This window comes from Gossypium hirsutum, chromosome D02, assembly GCF_007990345.1.
Source record: "Gossypium hirsutum isolate 1008001.06 chromosome D02, Gossypium_hirsutum_v2.1, whole genome shotgun sequence".
NCBI lineage: Eukaryota > Viridiplantae > Streptophyta > Magnoliopsida > Malvales > Malvaceae > Gossypium > Gossypium hirsutum.
In genome coordinates, this window is record NC_053438.1 from 6,149,288 (window position 1) to 6,167,942 (window position 18,655).

Below are 18,655 nucleotides of genomic sequence, written 5' to 3' on the forward strand. Positions count from 1 at the left end.
ATCAAAAATATCCTACGATGGTAACACATATATAATTAAGTCATTGGATAAAAGCATAATCTATGTTGCTTTTGTAGCAGTTTATGATTAATATGTAGAGTTGGAACTTAATTACAAATTATTTAAGCCAAATTTATATATGTCTTATCAGCCCCTTCACTAGCTCAGTATAACTCTGTACTGTTGGCAAAATTCGATTTAGAAAACAAGTTTGTTGCACGGTGAAAAATTAAAATTTTTGTAAAATATGTCGATAATGGCAATAGGAATGATCGCAAAACAATAAGAAAGAAAAATAAAAACACATAGATTTTACTTGAAAAATCTTTATCGAGAAAAACCACGAGCAGATGAGGAGAAATTTACTAATATTGAAAAACAAGAATACAAGAGGTTTGTGGCTATGTGCAGTTTTTAAGAGCTAAACAACCCGTCTAATAGAAGAAGTATAGTACTATACGGATTCAACTTGTTCGACAAGATTAAATATTATTTTCTTGTAAGCATATTCATCTCATTTGTTCTTCACCTAGGAACTTCAATGACAAAACATTCAAGAATCCGTTTAAAAACTCAACCAAACCTAGTTTTCAACAACAGAATCCAAATTCTAGTGAATTTTTTTTCCTTTTTAAACCTCGATTTTAATTACTTTTTCATCTCAATTCAAAATTTATATATTATTTTCCTTAAAAATAACATTTTCTTTGTTTTCTCCATTACTTTGTATAAAATAAGTAATGTTAGTTGAACTTCTATTATGAAAAAAAAACTCAGATAAGACTTGAAATTCAAATACAAAGAAGAAGCCGAGTAGAAAAAATTTGATTAGAGGATTGAAAAAAAACTCTAATAAGTAAAAAAAATGCAATAAAAGAGAAGAAATAAAAACAATTATTATCTTATACAATATGTAGAGGTGAATATGTTTACAAGTTTAAAAAAAAAAACTTAAAAATTAATATTTATTTACTTTTTGTAATTTCTAGTTAATAATTGTCAAGTGTAATAAAATGATTGATCAAGAAAAAAATATAAAAAAATGCTCGGTCCGATCGGCTTTTTAACATTGACTTAATCCGACTCAAACCGGCCCGTTAATAAGTTATGCTCTCATGGCTCTTTTTTTATTTTATTTTTCACTTTCACTCTCATTCAAGCCTAAGTGCTGCTTAGTTTCGCCTATCCAATACGGCAATTAATTTTCCAGTTTTTTTTCAGCAGCGTTCCTTCACTTCCCAATCGAAGAAAACCAAAACCCTAATTTGTTTTTCTCCAAATGAACTGTTCAAGTAAGCTCTTTTTCTCTCTATTTCTTTCTCATTTATTTATTTTTTCTTTTGTTAAAAGCTGTCTTTTTTATTTTTAATCTGAGAGGATATTTTGGTTCTCCGTGCAGTCTCCGGCGAGGTTCCGGAAGATCCCGTCGTCTCCAAGAAATCCGGCTTGCTTTATGAGAAACGCTTAATCGAGCGGCACATTGCGGTTCGATTTTTTTTTTGTTTCTATCCCTTAATTGAAAAACTTTTCTAGGTTTTATATTTTGTTTCCAAGAAAATTTCATTTTCTTACCAAAAAGAGGATAATGATCAAGCTGGAAAATTGCAAAAGATTTTTTTTTCTCCTGAAAGTTCTCTTTTTGTTCAGAAATTTCTTTTTTTTTCTTTTAGATTTTTGGTAATTTTGGCTGAATTAGCTGCGTTTTGATAGAATATTTGCTTTGCTGTTATAACTAGGACTATGGGAAGTGTCCGGTTACAGGGGAAGCGCTTACCATGGAGGACATTGTCCCAATCAAAACCGGCAAGGTGATTGTACTATTGTTGGTTTCATTACATGTTTTCTTTGCTTCTTTGTGACTTTGTGAGCTGATTGGTTTTGTGTTATATTTGTTTGATGCAGAATGTGAAGCCCAGATCTTTAACAGCAGCTAGCATCCCAGGGATGCTTGGAATGTTTCAGAATGTATGTTATCCTTTATATATATATATACACCTTTCTTATGCTTTTTCCTTTTAATGTCTTAATTGGTTCAAGTTTGAAGATCATGCTTTTCTTTTTGTTATATGTGAGTGTGGTGGGGAAATGGATTTTCTCTTGTTATCTTAACTTGTAATAACCTTGATGTTGGTTTTACCATAGGAGTCTTACTATGTTTCTTTTATTGTCTAGAAATGAATAATTTCCATATAATTCGTTTTTTATTTTCTACATAATAGTTGCCAAAGGCAAAGTTTTTCTATGTTTACATTGATTTTTCTTCAGTGTTTAATGTTGCGTTTCTTCCGTCATTGCAGGAATGGGATGCTTTGATGCTATCCAATTTCGCATTGGAGCAGCAGCTGCATACAGCTAGGCAAGAGCTAAGTCATGCACTCTACCAGGTAACAACAATTGGGATATCGGTTAATTTTCATTTTGACATTCACGTAATCCTTTTTACTTACTGGTTTTTGTATGTTGTCTTATATCATGGCACTAGAAAGAGCATAAGATTTTATATGTTACTTTACTTTAGATTGAAGCAAAAATCTTCTTGATAATCTGGTTTGAGCTCTTTTTGTCAAAATCTATTTTACAATCTTACCAGTAGTTATATTCCTTGTAACATTCACAAAGAAACATTATTTAGCTTGGTGTTTGTGTAAGGGCTTTTTTAACTTTGAGTAGTTATATTCCTTGTAACATTCACAAATAAATGCTTATCTTCTACCATAAAGTAAACCTATTCAAAAGATCTCTCCAAAAGATCCATGTGGTTATGGAATCTGATAATAAAAGTACATCAGGTTTTAACTCACCATTGGCTTTTTCTTTTCCCTTTCTGATTCTTTTTTTTAATCTGAATATAAGCAGTTCAATTTTTTTATCATTTTCATACAGCATGATGCTGCCTGCCGTGTTATTGCAAGACTTAAAAAGGAAAGGGATGAAGCCGGGTCATTACTTGCACAGGCTGAGAGGCAGGCACCTTTGCCTGCATCCGCAATTACTGCTGTGAGCAATGGAAAGAGAGGTTCTTTCTCAGTATGTTTTCATTAATGTTTATTTGTCTTTAATTTGTTATGTATCTTATTTGAAATTTATTTCTGTAATCATAGCTTCTGAGGAAGAAGATATGGGCCCTGGTGCAAAGAGAATGCGTCACGGGGTTTCTGATAGTATTATTGCTGAGTTAACAGAATGTAATGCTGCTTTGTCTCAACAACGTAAAAAGCGCCAGGTACTTATCTTGGTTGATTCTAACTGCTTCATTGTAAACAAAATCTTCTTATTGTCTTTTCTGCCCCTTCCTCCAATGTTTTCCTTGTGTTTTCTTCTCAGATACCTCCAACACTAGCTCCCATTGATGCTTTGGAGAGGTATACTCAACTTTCTAGTCATCCCCTTCACAAGACAAACAAACCAGGGATCACTTCAATTGACATTAATCCTTCAAAGGTATGGTGCTCCTTTTAGTTATCCCTTTAATAAAAATATAGTTTTCTCTACACCTCTATAGATAGATGATTGTGTTTGGGTGTTACATGTGGAATTGATATTTAGTTGCCAAAATTAAGGAACTGAGAAATATAGCTGTTAGAAACAAGGTGTGGCTGTTAAATTTGAAGTTACGTAAGGGTTATTACCAAGGTGATGGATAAGTTTATATTTTTGTTCTTTTTGTGCAACATTTTATGTTGCTCATATTATTAATTACCAAGGTGATGGCTAATCTATTGAATGTAATTTTTTGTTTTATTGTGAAAATGGCCTAGTGGGTTTATCCAGCACTATAGGACTTGAATTAGAGTATGTTAGGGAAATTTGTCTGACAATGCAAAATGTAAATTGGAATCGCCTCTAGCTTTTATGTTTTTGCTAGTCTTCAAAGCCTGTTAATTTACTTTCTTTTACTTCTACTTGTTAGGACATTGTTGCCACAGGTGGGATTGATTCAAATGCTGTTTTATTTGGTCGAACATCTGGAGAGATCTTATCAACACTCAGTGGTCACTCTAAGAAGGTTTAGTCAGTTTTGTTTACTGTATTGAAAAGGCCAGCTTCTGTTTAGCGTTTTCTTTTGAAACTTATTGTCTGACTCCAGTCTTCTTTTGTAGGTTACAAGTGTAAAATTCGTGGCTCATAATGATGTATTTTTAAGTGGTTCTGCAGATAAGGTAAGCCAAAATTTCAAGTCTCAAGTTCTCGTTTTTCTTTTTCTTTCATGGTCCTTGTTTTTATGCTCCATAAGAGATGTTTCTAAGAAGGATATAGTGTTCATGTTTTAATCATTCAAACATAACTATACCGCTCCATACTTTATTTTATGTTTTAGCTTGCAACTCTGTATTATTGATTTTTGAATGTTGTAGACTGTACGCATTTGGCAAGGTTCTGAAGATGGAAACTACAATTGTAGGCATATTTTGAAAGATCATTCAGCTGAGGTAAATATATGCTGAATTCAAATTCTCTCAGATACTGACTGTTACAATTATCAAATTCTACTTTTATTTCATTTATGATCTTGTGAACACTAGAATAAGCTTACCTTGTACCCTTTCAGGTGCAAGCTGTCACAGTCCATGCCACAAATAACTACTTTGTAACTGCTTCGCTTGATGCAACATGGTGCTTTTATGATCTTTCCTCTGGCTTATGCTTGACACAGGTCCTAAATATTCTTTCTCCTCTCTCTAACCTGTGATGTTTGGCACGTTATTTTTGCTCGTGAAGTACATGAATTAATTGGTCCCCTATTAGTTAACAATAGCTTATGTTAGTATTTGAATCTCTTCAATTGACCTTTAATTTTGGGTGTGCTTAACTGATTCATGAAGTGCTCAAAAGTTAAAATCTGTGAAGTTTTTGAAACTAGTCATAGAGGACTACTGTGAGTTTCTTCTGCTTTCTAGCATGTTTTCAAATTTTCCACCAAGTGTCTTTAGGAATTTCAATGAAAATATGTAGTAACTATTTTCTCCTATTGGTAAAGGTCATGGTGAAATGTTCTTTTTCTTTGAGTCAAATTTCCATTTCATTTACTTTAAGAGGAAATCCTATATTATAATCCGATTTTTTATTTTTGCAGGTTGAAGACCCTACAAATTCCATGGGTTATACATCTGCTGCATTTCATCCCGATGGTCTCATCCTTGGAACAGGCACCATAGGATCTACCGTTAGAATTTGGGATGTGAAGAGTCGGGTATTTACTATGTTCTGAGAACCAAACTTCTTTTTCTAAGTATGTTTTAGTTCCATTTATTAAACCACACTTTCTATGTTCAATCATCCTATAGGGAAATGTTGCTAACTTTGATGGACACACTGGTGCAGTAACAGCCATATCTTTTTCGGAAAATGGTTACTTCCTAGCAGTAAGCACTTATCAGCCAAAATTTTCACATTAGGTTGATAGCCGTGATTGAAATGATCTGATTTATTTATTTTTAAAAATAGACTGCTGCACATGATGGTGTTAAGTTGTGGGATCTACGTAAATTAAAGAATTTCCGTTCTTTTGAGTTATATGATCAAGACACGCCGACTAACTCTGGTACGTAATATCTTGACAACGGACTCAGTATTGCATGCTTCTATGTTAAGCTTGTCTCATATCAACTCTTTTAAGGAATGAGCAATAATTGTGTTGTTTTATCATGTAATAGTTCACTGTTTTGTCATTGTAAACTAGGTCCCAACAACACATTTTTCCGTGGGACTTTAGAGTTAGGAAAGACAAAAGAAATTGAACGTCCAAATATTTTATTTCTTGTGATTAGAGTTGTTTATTATAAAGGGCTATATTTTCAACAGCAGTTTAATTCTATTCTTTTTTCTTTCAGTGGATTTCGATCATAGTGGGAGTTACCTTGCAATGGCAGGCTCAGATATACGGTAGGTGCTCTCAGGGTCTCATATACAGGTCTTCACATATAGGATGGTTCCATGAACCTAAAACTCGATTTAGGACTGTTGTATGCACATCATATTTCAATAGATGTGTAAAGCTGTGTAGAGATTCTAAATAGCAACGATGTATGCCTCTTAACTGAAATTCCAAAGAATGTGTTTCATAAACTTACAATAAAACTTATGCTACCCCTTTCTCTGCAGTCACACACAAACTCATCCTCTCCGAAATATTATATCAGAATTATTTTGCCATAAGATACATGTTGGTTGATACTAATTTTAATTATCTGCTTCCAGAGTTTACCAAGTTGGCAGCGTGAAAGCAGAATGGAATTGCATCAAAACTTTACCTGACTTGTCCGGCACAGGTTCGTATTCTCTTCATGTTCCTCTCAGTTGATTTTATTTTGATTTTCTGCTGAGTTCGATATGCTGTATTCTTATTTGCAGGTAGAGCAACTTGTGTCAAATTTGGTCCTGATGCAAGGTACTTGGCAGTTGGATCAATGGATCGTAACCTTCGGGTATTTGGCCTTCCAGAAGAAGATGCTTCAACAGAGTCATAAAAGGGGGAAAAAAAAGTCCCTTGTGCTTCCCATCCATTTATATGGTAAGTTCTGATTAAACCATAGTTTTATGCCAACATTCACATTTGAGGTTAGGGAATGAATGTCACCATTCCTCCATAATGTATGTCACTGTATCATCTAGAAGCGAATCGAAACTTGTAAGACAATTTTGACTACTAGATTTCGAGTTTTGGTACCATTTTTTATAAATCTCTCTATCTTTAATTTTGTAATTGTGTACCCTAAACCAGTATTGTTAGGGTAGATAGATGGTATATGTATATTCTTCATGTTCACCATATACATGAACATTGTGCATTTAGGCATGTCTTATCATTGTACATTGATAATAAATTAATTGATTTCTACGCATAATGATTTTTTTGCTTAAGAGTAGGGGTAGAAATAAATATTAAACGAATAAAGAAAGCACATAATTTTTTAACTTACAAGCAATTTGCTATAATACAATTTAAGCCGCAAAATGCAGGGCAAGGTCATTAAATCATGGATGGTACAAGTTAAAGAATAAAGAATGGCAGCTTCAATACCTCCTAAACCATACGTTTTTTAACATTTCAGATGAAAATAAATAAGCTTTTAAGTCTCGTTTCACTTGCTTTCAGTTTTGAAAGTGCTTTGATGCATGTGTGAATCCCCAAAGCTGCAAAAGTATCAAAACATATACATTAAACGATATAAGGTAAGTCACTGTTACTCAGGCTTGAAACAAATTTGCATGCATGTCAATACGAGTATGTTTATTTTATTAAAAAATCTATGTACTTTAAGTATCTGTGGAAGGTTATACCCTTATATGCATGTTCAAATATATGTCAACAACGTAGGACAGACATGAACGAAGCAACAAACATAAGGGCTCAGGTATACTTTTGTTGTAAAAAACTTGTGTTCATCGAATGTCCATATTTTACCTTTCATTTAAGCTATTAACTTAAAGATGTAGTGCCCTTTTACCATATTTGAGATCCCAATCACTCAAGTTTTTGGTTCAGGCTTAATGTTGAGTAAACAGATAACCAGAAAATTATTAGAACTGAAACTGGTCAAAAGAAACTAACGTTACCTCGATGTTCTTTGGTTCAAAGTCTTGGTTATGCGCCAAACATAAGTTCCCAAATGTTTCACAAGCTCCGCTTGTTCCACTTAATCTTATTTCAGAGAGAATAATATCACGATCGTGAAGAAACATATAAAAATAATACAAAGCTACTTGGCACACATCTACTAGAGAAAACAGCAAATTTTGACTTACAGATCTTCATCCAAGCTCAACGCAAAGTTGCCACCGCCTCCGAGTGCTAACAAGTCATTCACGCATATATAGTAATAACGATTTGCACCTGTTCAGATAATACGATACGAGATCAGAAAATCAACCAGCAGCAACTCGAGCAGGGTGCTCAATTTTTTTGTCAAGAAGACACTAGTCTCTCACTGAATAATATTTGGCATTTTAATAGTTTAAACAAGTTTATTAACTGTCCATGCCATTTCCTATATGGTTTCAAGAAAGAAACAAAGAATACAAAAGGATTAACATTTTCTTAGGATGTGGAGGTTTTAGAAGCAGCATGGATATCCAATATAATAGTGAGAAAACGCTTTTGTCAGAATGGCGTGTATCAATGTGATCCTCCAAATGCATGAGAAAACTTGAAGATAATTAAACATGCTCATGCCAGATACATATCAATATCTGATTTATACATCCGAATCTGAGTAATGTAATATTAAATTAATCTTTCTCTTTATGTATGTGACCATAATATGTAGGCAGTGTGAAATGAAGTAAACAACATTGCATACCAGTGGGTCTAAATAGCCTCGGCTCACCATACTTGGTTGTGAATACAAACGTCTGGTTTGTTCCCTGTCATAAAATAAGAGAAATAAAGCTAAAACAAGGACAAATATACAGTATATAATTTAAGAAATGAAAGGACATAGTGCACACATGCAACAATTCCGAAAGAGAAATCATGTCATGATGCAAACAAAACTATATTCAAAACAGGCCTGTTGCATACTTGATATTTTCTCTTCGGTGTTGGTTTCAAAGGGCATTCTAACATTGCGCCAAAGACAGCTCCTTGCCTGTCTCCAGTAATCTATAATTTACACGAAACCATGCAAATAATTACAAGTATTAGAGACTAATTAAGCATTGCAAAATTTAGAGACTCAGAAACAACCTCTAATGACAATTGCATTCGTTAACATATAAACATCAACATACCAGCAAACAAGGGCCAGGAAGCTCAGCACTCTTACGAATCAGTGTACGAAGTGATATACCATGCTTCAACGTACTGCCCTTCATTTGAAGGAGTTAGTAACAAATAGAGATCAAATACCAAAAGCAAGCTGCAATGCTTATTGCAAAAGTTACCTATACAACAACATCCATTGACACCCTTTAACAATATTGGGAAGGGAAGACGTCAAGAACTCATACAAATCATAGTTAATGAATACAGATTCATCAGAAAGTTTTGGTGGAGCCTTCATCGGACTCTGTTCTTCTCTTGCTTCTTGAAATTCATCAGAAGGTTTTAATGGAGACTTCATCGGACTCTGTTCTTCCCTTGCTTCATGAAATTCATCAAGTTTTAGTGGAGACTTCATTGGACTCTGTTCTTCTCTTGCTTCTTGAAATTCATCAGAGCTGGTACTCCTCCTTCCAGAAACACAGTCCTTATTCTCACTACGAAGTCTAATTCTAGCAATTTGCTTATTGTCACTATGAGTCCAAATTTTTTTCTTATCTTCACAAGCCTTTTTTAATTCTTCAGTTGTACAAGTAGTGTATTCTTTAACACTATCCAGGACTTCATGTCGCGTCTCAAATTTCTTTTTCCATCTAACGGGAAGCGAAGGAACCGGCTTTAGTTCACCTCCATGATCATCCAATTTAGACTCACCATAGCTTAGTGATGGGATGATGTAAGAGAATATTGAAGACAAAGATTTTGACCCTTTGGTGTACCATCTGGCCTACACATCCAAAAATTTCATATCATGAAATCATTACAACTAAAATTCACAACTTAAGCTAATGAAGTTATTGCCTCTTTCAAATCATGGAGATATAGGGGAAGCATAAATTAATTAATTTGCCCAATACAAAAACCAAACAATTGAAGCTTCAAATGGAAGAACAAACCCCATGAATTTAGACCAATTTATGAAGGGGGTTATCTTAAGCCTAAACAATGACAACAAATTTTATGAGAAAAAAGTTACATTTCTTTAATCTATTAACCGTCCTTGCACAATCCAAGCTATCAAAACTATTTTTTTTTTGTTATGATTACGAATTAAATGAAATTAAATATAACATAAATCAGAAAATTTTAGTTATTTTTCAAATATAATAAATAAAACCAAAAAAGAATCATTGCCCATGTTTTTTTTAAATATTCAATAAATAAAATTAGCTACATTAGCTAGATTTCCTATAAGTTACCCAGATCTTGATTCATAAAAATAAATACATTAAAAAGAAAACAAATAAAGGAATTACCTGAGAAAGATCTCGTGGAGAAGATGGAGAAGAAGGAGAAGAATGATGAGACGCTGAATCTGCAAATAAACGTGAAAGGCTTCCCGCTGCTTTATCTTTCAATGTATACATTTTTTTTCTCCTCAAAAAAATATATTTTTTAAAGCTTTAACCCATAAATATAAACAAATAAATGATCTTTTTCTGTGTGTAGAATTGAAGGAAAAAAAGTTTTAAACTTTTGAGGGTTTGAAGAACATAGAAGAGGGAAGGGAATTGTCGGTGAGAAAATGAGGGAAAAAAAGAGCGAAGGTGCGTAATTGATGCGTTCCGCTATTCCGTGATTTTTTGCGCAAATTGAAATTGTATTGTGGTATATATAGCTACCCCTTTTATTATTTATAATCATTTGCATATTATAATTTAGAGATAATTATTAAAATTGTACATCATTTTGACAGAATTTGCAATATATATATCAACTTTAATTTGGTGTATTTGTATTAGATCTACTCATGGGCTGGGCCGCCTAAAAAGTGGGAGAGATTAGATAAAAATATAGACCAAAAAAATGAGATTGGACAAAAAATAAGGTTTGTTTAGGCAATGGGTCGAGTATTGGGTAAGGCTTTTTTAGCCCGGGCCTGACCCGAATATGTAAAAAAAATTACAATTTTCTTTTTTACTTTTTTTCTATTTTCTTCTTGATTTTTCACTATTATGTTGCTACTATTTTGTTATTTTATTGTTAATTTTGTTATTTTAGAGGCATTTTCTCATTAAGTTACACCTATCTTAGTGTCAGTATACATATTTTTTAAAATTTGATTTTCAATTTGTTGGGAAACATTTATTTTAATGTTTTTAGTATTTTTTGATGTATTATATATTTTTAAAAATTTTATATAAAAAATAATATTAAAAAATTACTACGAGTCGAGCTCGGGTTTTAACATTTTTATCTAGGCCAGGTTTGAGTAAAATTTTAGGCCCATCCTTCGGGCCAGGCCCAAGCCTAGCAATTGAGCCTAAAATTTTTTGTTGGGCCTGACCCGACCCATGATCACCTCTAATTTGTATACATCAAACTTTAATTTTGGTTCAATTTTTACATCTCAATAACTCGATATTTATGTGGCACCAATGGTGGAGCCAAAAAAAAAATTTGGAGGGCCAAAATTAAATTGTATATTTTTACGATAGTAAAAATGTAATTTCTCCATTTTAATAGTCTATGTCTTTATAATATTTAAATGATTAAATCAAATTTTTATTATTTTTGAGGGGGTCAAAGTGTAATTTTATCATTACTAATTTGAAATTTTATAAATTATAAAGAGCCTAAATGAAATTTTTTTCATTTTAGGGGAGTCGGGCCCCTGTCAGGGCCCTGCCAGCCCTATTGGCTCGCCACTGTGTGACACCTTTTTTTATTAAGTTATGTATAAATTATTAACATAATGTTTTATTAGATTAGAAAACAAGAAAACAAATTAAAATTATTTCCACCTATATTAAGAAATAGATTTATTGGGGGAAATAAGAAACCCTTATCTTTTTCTTGTTTTTGAACTTAATTTCTACTGATGCATTAATTAGAAGAAAAAACCCATTACACCCATCTACTACAACCTGTTAAAATAAAAGCCATTTAAGGCTCTTGTCCCCTAATCCTAATAAAAATTCTTTATAAAAACAACTCTTAAAAACACAAATGAAAACCCTAGAAATCCTAAAATACCAAACAATAAAAAACGGTGGGTAAACAAGTTGTCAGCCTCCTTTCCTCAATTCATATCTTCACCAACAATTGAGAAATGAGTGGATCTACCCATTTCTAGTGAAGTTATTTCTTGAACTCTTGCTCTGATCCTTCCATTTTGTAACTCTGAGTTTTAATTACACTTCAATCTTACATCTTCTGTTATGGAATAATTTCAACGGTCTTTTTCATTTTCATATTTTCGTTATTGCTGTTATTTTTTTAGTTTTGAACGGTGTGTTTTATAGCGTTAGTTTAAGCGGTTCATTTTGCTAAGATGATGTGTTTTAGTCCATTGTTACTATTGGTGTTAGGTCATTATTGGGTTTCTAATTATACCTGTAACTAAGTCTAAGGGGAGGTTATGAAAATTAGAATCAGTATTTTCAATATTCTCTTTCCGCTTCTCTCTCTCGATTTCTTCTCTTCTTCTTCTCTCTGTTCTTTCTATTGCTTCAGATCTATTTCGTGACAAAGGTATCAGAGCGTTGTCAATTCTCATGGCCGTAGAAGGGGTGACTACAAGGATGCAAAATGAATTAGGAATGATATAAGGCGAGCTTACTCAACTGCAAGTTGAATTCACTCAGTTAGATGCACGCTTCAAGAACTTTCAAGAAGGAATTAAGTCGGAAGTTCGTTCGGAGGTACAATCTGAACTTCATTCTGAGCCCCATTCTTTATTTGAACAGTATTTTGGACAAAGTCCTCCTATTGCAGTTACTAGTGTGATGACTGGTAAAGGGAAAGGTATTTTAGGCTCTCTTTCTGGTTTTCCAGCAAAGGAACACCTAGTAGTGTCGCCTATACTAGATCTAGGTCATTCGAGTATGTCTTCGCAAGGAGGTACAATGGAAGTAGGGAATCATTCTTTTTGAGTAGATTGTCCACACTTTGATGGTGGTAATTTTAGAGGGTGGTGGTCTAAATTAGAACAATATTTTGAAACTGAAGGGATAGGTGAACATGCTCAGGTTAGTGTGGTTATGTTGCATCTAGAAGGGAAGGCACTAGACTGACATCACTTCTTTGTGCATAGACATGGAGGGTTGCACCAACTGACTTGGAAGATGTATGTTAGGGGACTTAGGGAACGTTTTGGATTCTGACTTCTTCTTTGATCCTATGACTAAGTTAGTAACTCTCAAGCAACATGGATCTTTTAACTAGTTCCATAATGGATTTTTGAGTTTGTTGAATCTGCTGAATCTGCCTAAAACCCATGCATTAAGCATATTTATCATCAATTTGAAACCTAAAATAGGTCAGTATCTTAGGTTGTTTAAGCCTCAAACGTAGGTGGAGGGTTACAATTTAGCTAGGCAGGTTGAGAATATTGTGCTAGGACCGGTGAAAAAGGGGTTCGCTGCTAGTAATGGAGTTAGTTCATCGAGACATTTATTTCCTATTTTTAAAGTGCAGCAGGGAATGAAAAGCTCGGCCTTAGCGGAGGGTCAGTGGGTGGTAACTCAGGACAAAGGATTCCTTCCAAGTCTTTGTCTCAAGCATAGTTGGAGGATAGAAAGAAGAAGGGCCTTTGTTTTTTGTACGACTTGAAGTACTCACTAGGTCACAAATGTTCGAAGTCTCAACTATACCAACTTATTATTGAGCCACTATGGGAAAAAGGTTCTGACATGAAGAGTCCACCTTCTGAAAATTTTCAAGATTATTTTGAACATTTAGACTTAGCATATCAGATTCCAGAAAGTCCTACTCCTGTGTTATCATCACATGCTCTTCAAGGGTTGTAGAGACATAACACTATGAGATTTCCAGTTGTTATTGGTCACACTGAAGTGGTGGTCTTAACGGACTCTGGTAGCACATACAATGTATAGATTTTAAGGTGGCTAAAAGGTTGAATTTGGCAGTAGAATCGGGAAGTACCTTGCGGGTGATGGTAGCAAATGGGGTTCGATTGTTTACTCAATGATTGTGCAGAGCAGTTTCATAGAAAGCACAAGGTTATAATTTTACCACTGATTTCTTAATTCTATCAGTGAATGGGTTTAACTTGGTGCTTGGCATTCACTGGTTGTTATCTATGGGTCCGATTGTATAGAATTTCTCCAATTTAACTATGCAATTTAATCTTATGGGGCATATTTGCATCTTGCAAGGCATAGTACCAGGTTCACTACATATTGTCCCCAGTAGTCAACTTTTCAAATGCCTAAGTTTGGTAGGTAATGGCCCATGCCCTATGCTATTGGCTTCCTGTGATCAAACTGCTCTTACAGTGCATCCAGTTTAGTTGCCACCCAATTTGCAAGGTCTTCTTGATGAATTTGAGGATATATTCCAGACTCTCATAGGTCTACCTCCTCATCGATTACAAGACTATAGGATTCCTTTGATAGATGAGTCTAAGGTTGTTAATGTGAGGCCTTATAGATATCTTACAGTCCAAAAAACTAAAATAGAAAAATTGATACAGGAAATATTGCAAACTGGAATAATTAGGGACAACAATAGCCTATTTGCATCTCCTGTGGTGATGGTCAAGAAGAAAGATGACAGTTGGAGGTTGTGTATAGATTACAGGCAGCTTAACCAACTGACCATTAAAGACAGATTCCCTATCCTTATTACTGAAGAGCTCTTGGATGAGTTGGGGCAAGCAAATTTTTTCTTCAAATTGGATTTGCGTTCAGGCTATCATCAAATTCAAATATGGGAGCAGGATGTGTACAAAACAGCTTTCAAAACTCATGTTGGCCATTATGAATTCTTGGTCATGCCATTTGGCTTGACCAATGCCCTTTTTAGTTTCCAATCACTGATGAATTCAGTCTTTCGATCTTTCTTACAGAGATCAGTTCTTGTTTTTTTATGATATACCAGTGTACTCCCAGAAATGGGCTGACTATTTGATTTACTTGCAAGAGGTGTTCCAAGTGTTGAGATCTAATCAACTTCATGCTGAGTGGTCTAAGTGCATTTTTGGAGCTACTCAGGTGGAATATGTTGAACATGTTATCTCTCAAGGAGTTGTTAGTATGGATCAAACCAAAGTGGCTGGTGTTCTGGACTAGTCTCCTCCAAAGTCTATTAAGGAGTTGCGATACTTCCTTGGATTGTCCGGATATTACAAATGGTTCATCAAGGGGTATGGATTATTGGCTAAGCCCCTCACTACATTATTAAAAAAATGTTCCTTAGTAGTGGACAGTGTTGGAGCAGACTGCTTTCGATCAGCTCAAAGCAGCTGTTTGTCAAGCTCCAGTTCTTGCTTTACCAAATTTTTAGGAGCCTTTTTGTGTGGAGACGGATGCTAGTGGTCAAAGGGTCGGGGCTGTTTTATAGTAGAAGGAAAGACCAGTGGCATACTTCAGCAAGGCGTTGGGAGTCAAATATCAAGCTTTGTCTATCTATGACAAAGAGATGCTTGCAGTACTGTTGGCAGTTAAGAAATGGCATTCCTATCTTGTTGGCAGGCATTTCTTCATTAAAATAGATCACCAAAGCTTAAAATTCCTCTCCGAACAGCAGACAATTACACCTTACCAGCAGAAGTGGGTTGCTAAGATGTTGGGATACGATTATTTGATCTTATATCGCAAAAAAGCTCAGAATATAGTGGCCGACGCTCTATCTAAGAAACCTCATGATCACACTCATCAACTAGTCTAATCTGAGAGCAGTTTTGACTCTTCTTGCTTTACGGTATGGGAACACATTATTGCTTCATATGTGATAGATAAGAAGCTATATCAGTTGTGTCAAGATGTTCAAACGCAGCCCCAGTTGCATCCAAAGTACTAGTGGCATGGTACATTCCTTCGAAGATTAGGCAAAATTGTAGTGGGAAATGATATCCAACTTCGAAGGCATATGTTTAGCCTTTTCCATGACAGTGCTTTGGAAGGTCATTCTGGCATCCATGCCACTTGTCACAAGATATTTGTTTTGCTCTATTGAAAGGGTCTCTTTAAAGATGTTAAGTGTTGGGTACGGGAGTGTGTTGTTTGCCAGCGTTGCAAAGCTGATAATTCTGCTTCACCTGGGCTTTTGCAACCCTTACCTATACCCGATCGTGCTTGGAAAGCCATCAGCGTGGATTTTATTGAGAGTCTACCCTTATCATAGGGTAAATCAACCATTCTTGTAGTGATTGTCTGTTTGACCAAGTATGGCCACTTTATTGCCTTGGCTCATCCTTTTTCTGCCTTCACCGTAGCTCAAGAGTATCTTAACCACATTTATAAGTTGCATGGGATACCTGAGTCGATTGTGTCTGATAGAGATAGAATTTTTTTAAGTAACTTTTGGCAGAAACTGTTTCGACATTTGGGCGCCAAACTGAAGATGTCTACTACCTACCACCCTAAAACTGATGGCCAGACAGAAATTCTTAACAAATGTTTAGAAAGTTATTTGATATGCATTACTGGTGAAAAGCCTTCTGCTTGGGCGTCTTGGTTACCCTTGGCGGAGTGGTGGTACAATACCACCTACCATTTGGCTATTCAGACCACTCCCTATGAAGCTCTATATGGGCAAATCCACCTCTTCATTTACCTTATGTGGCGGGTGCTTCTCCAGTGGTTACAATAGATCACACATTGTAACATAGAGAGGTTATGCACAAGGTTTTAAAATTTTATCTCACTCGGGCTTAGGATCGGATGAAATAGATGGCAGACAAATAGAGGTCAGTGCATTAGAAGTTGTCACCTCAATATTTTAGCCATTTTTTCAGTAGAGGCTCGTGTGGGACAGGTTGCTTACAAACTGTTATTACCATATTCTGCTCGTATTCATTCAACTTTTCATGTCTCCCAATTGAAGAAGCATATTGGGTCCTCGGTTAGTGCTTTTACCTAACCACCAGTGGGGTCTGATGGAGCTCTTCTCAAGACACCGATTCGAGTATTGAACAGGCGCCTAATCAAGCAAGGTAACCATGCTACTGTGGAGGTTCTCGTGGAGTGGGCAGACACCTTTCTTGAGGATTCCACTTGGGAGAATTTGCATAATCTTTAACGTCGCTTTCCTGCGTTTGATCCTTGAGGACAATGATCATGTTCAGGGGAGGGCATTTGTTATGAAATAGTTTCAACGATCTTTTTCATTTTCATATTTTCGTTATTGCTATTATTTCTTTAGTTTTAAACGCTGCATTTTACTTCTGTCTTATTCTAGTATACGATGTGTTTATAGCGTTAGTTTAAGCGGTTCATTTTGATAAAACGATATGTTTTAATCCACTGTTATTGTTTGTGTTAGGCTGTTATGGGGTTTCTTTATGTACCTGTAACTAAGTTTAAGGGGAGGTTATGAAAATTAGAATCAGTATTTTTAGTATTCTCTTTCCGCTTCTCTCTCTTGATTTCTTCTTTTCTTCTTCTCTCTGTTCTTTCTATTGCTTCAGATCTATTTTGTGACATCTTCATCATTTTACTCAGAAAAATTTAAAACTTCTTCTCTACCCATACTCCTATCCAGATCTGTTACTCTTGCGACTTTTTTTGGTGCTACATCAGGGAGTCGAAATGTTTTCCTACTTGAGCCATTTCGTGTATTGCTCAATTCGGAATTTGAGGTACGAATCTAAATCTTACATATTCAAAGTTCTTAATCCTATTTTTACTTTGTTTTATCAACGCAGCACTGACCGATTCATATTTTGTTACAACCATCGCTTTGTTGATAATGGTTAACGAGTCCCCTTTAACCATTATTCTCTGAAACCCTAGTTCTTCAGCTAAAATTAAAGCATGATTGCATGCTCGTGCTTCTGTAATTGTCACATCTCTCACATGTGAATTTGGTTAAGTGCTTGCGACCATTATAAGTCCTTTGCTATTTCTAATAATAATTCCTGAAATAGAGTTGTTTGTGCGCTCGTTAAAACATGCATCAAAATTTACTTTGACACAATCATCTTCTGCTGGTTACCAAATTGACCCATGTTTTTCTTACACGTCTTTTGAGAAAATCCCCATGCTATCAACCTCTAAAATGTAAGCATTTATGAAAGAAAAGACTCTTAAAACATTTTGTCTCGTTCCACTATGATATACCATATTGCGATTGTACCATAATGCCCAGATTGTAACTGTTATTTTTCTTAGATATAACATATCTCTTGTTGTCAATTCCGTAGCTAACCAAGTTTCCCAATTCTGATTCCCATATGATACTCCCATATTATGCAGGACCTGTTCAGAAAAAAGGACACTTTCGAAAGATGTGCTCCATGGATTCTTTATTATTTCTACATACTGGGCATAAATTTTGTACTCCAATGTTTCTTTGTTGTAAATTTGATAATGTGTGCATGTAATTTTTAATAATTTTCCAGCATGTAATTTTTATTTTGCTGGCTAGTCTTAGGCTCCATATTTTCTTGAATAATAATTTTTGAACCTCATTCGTATTATCATTGGCGATTGTATTGCTACTTCGAGCCATCTGTATCCACTCTTGACCGTATATATGCCAGAATTGTGGCCCTTCCATACCAAATGGTCATCTCGAGCACTATTTAAAAGAGGTATGGTTAATATTCTTCGTGTTGTATCTTCATAAAAAAGGTTTTCGATAATTTCTTCTTTCCATAGAGCCGAATTTGCATCAATTAAATCAACGACCTTTTTATATCTTGTATTAATGTCATGTCCTTGAATTCTTCCTTGTCCAGGCTCAACTAACCAATTTTCGTTCTATATATTAATGTTTACACCATTACCCACTTGCCAACCAAAACCTTGTTCCAATAGCCTTTTAGATGTCCATATGCTGCACTAGATATATGATGGGTAAGATCCTATACTTGCATTCATAAAGTCCATGTTCTAATAGTATTATGCTTTCATAACTTTTATGAACAAACAATCTGGTTTTGACAATAGTCTCCATTCTTGCTTCGCAAGCAAAGCTATATTAAAT

General features: G+C 34.8%; 2 protein-coding genes and 1 long non-coding RNA gene across 6 annotated transcripts; 2 read left to right on the plus strand and 1 right to left on the minus strand.

Annotated features, from left to right (window-relative positions):
• Nucleotides 1-1,071: 1,071 nt before the first annotated feature.
• LOC107932162 (pre-mRNA-processing factor 19) lies at nt 1,072-7,416 on the plus strand. Of its 3 annotated transcripts, none has more exons than XM_041088182.1 (19): nt 1,097-1,292; nt 1,400-1,485; nt 1,737-1,808; nt 1,903-1,965; nt 2,298-2,384; nt 2,884-3,016; nt 3,102-3,223; nt 3,325-3,441; nt 3,911-4,006; nt 4,101-4,160; nt 4,356-4,430; nt 4,550-4,654; nt 5,075-5,191; nt 5,286-5,363; nt 5,446-5,542; nt 5,832-5,883; nt 6,199-6,269; nt 6,352-6,511; nt 6,961-7,416. In XM_041088182.1, exons 1-18 carry the CDS (start codon nt 1,280-1,282, stop codon nt 6,465-6,467), a joined length of 1,560 nt encoding a protein of 519 aa, XP_040944116.1. In that variant the 5' UTR covers nt 1,097-1,279; the 3' UTR covers nt 6,468-6,511; nt 6,961-7,416. The 3 variants fall into 3 exon arrangements, with proteins under 3 accessions (XP_016719601.1, XP_040944116.1, XP_040944115.1); XM_041088181.1 differs by having other exon boundaries at nt 7,097-7,416; XM_016864112.2 differs by lacking the exon at nt 6,961-7,416 and having other exon boundaries at nt 1,072-1,292; nt 6,352-6,769.
• On the minus strand, nt 6,883-10,361 carry LOC107932163 (uncharacterized). Its single transcript, XM_016864113.2, has 8 exons — nt 10,018-10,361; nt 8,884-9,488; nt 8,731-8,803; nt 8,522-8,602; nt 8,301-8,364; nt 7,747-7,834; nt 7,558-7,642; nt 6,883-7,134 (listed from the first exon to the last, which is right to left on the minus strand). Exons 1-8 carry the CDS (start codon nt 10,126-10,128, stop codon nt 7,093-7,095), a joined length of 1,149 nt encoding a protein of 382 aa, XP_016719602.1. The 5' UTR covers nt 10,129-10,361; the 3' UTR covers nt 6,883-7,092.
• Nucleotides 10,362-11,528: 1,167 nt separating this feature from the next.
• LOC107932149 (uncharacterized) lies at nt 11,529-18,232 on the plus strand. 2 transcript variants are annotated; one of them, XR_001693346.2, is made up of 3 exons: nt 11,626-12,405; nt 17,210-17,306; nt 17,923-18,232. It is a non-coding gene; the product is annotated as an uncharacterized lncRNA (long non-coding RNA). The 2 variants fall into 2 exon arrangements; XR_005910085.1 differs by having other exon boundaries at nt 11,529-17,306.
• The last annotated feature ends 423 nt before the right edge of the window (nt 18,233-18,655 follow it).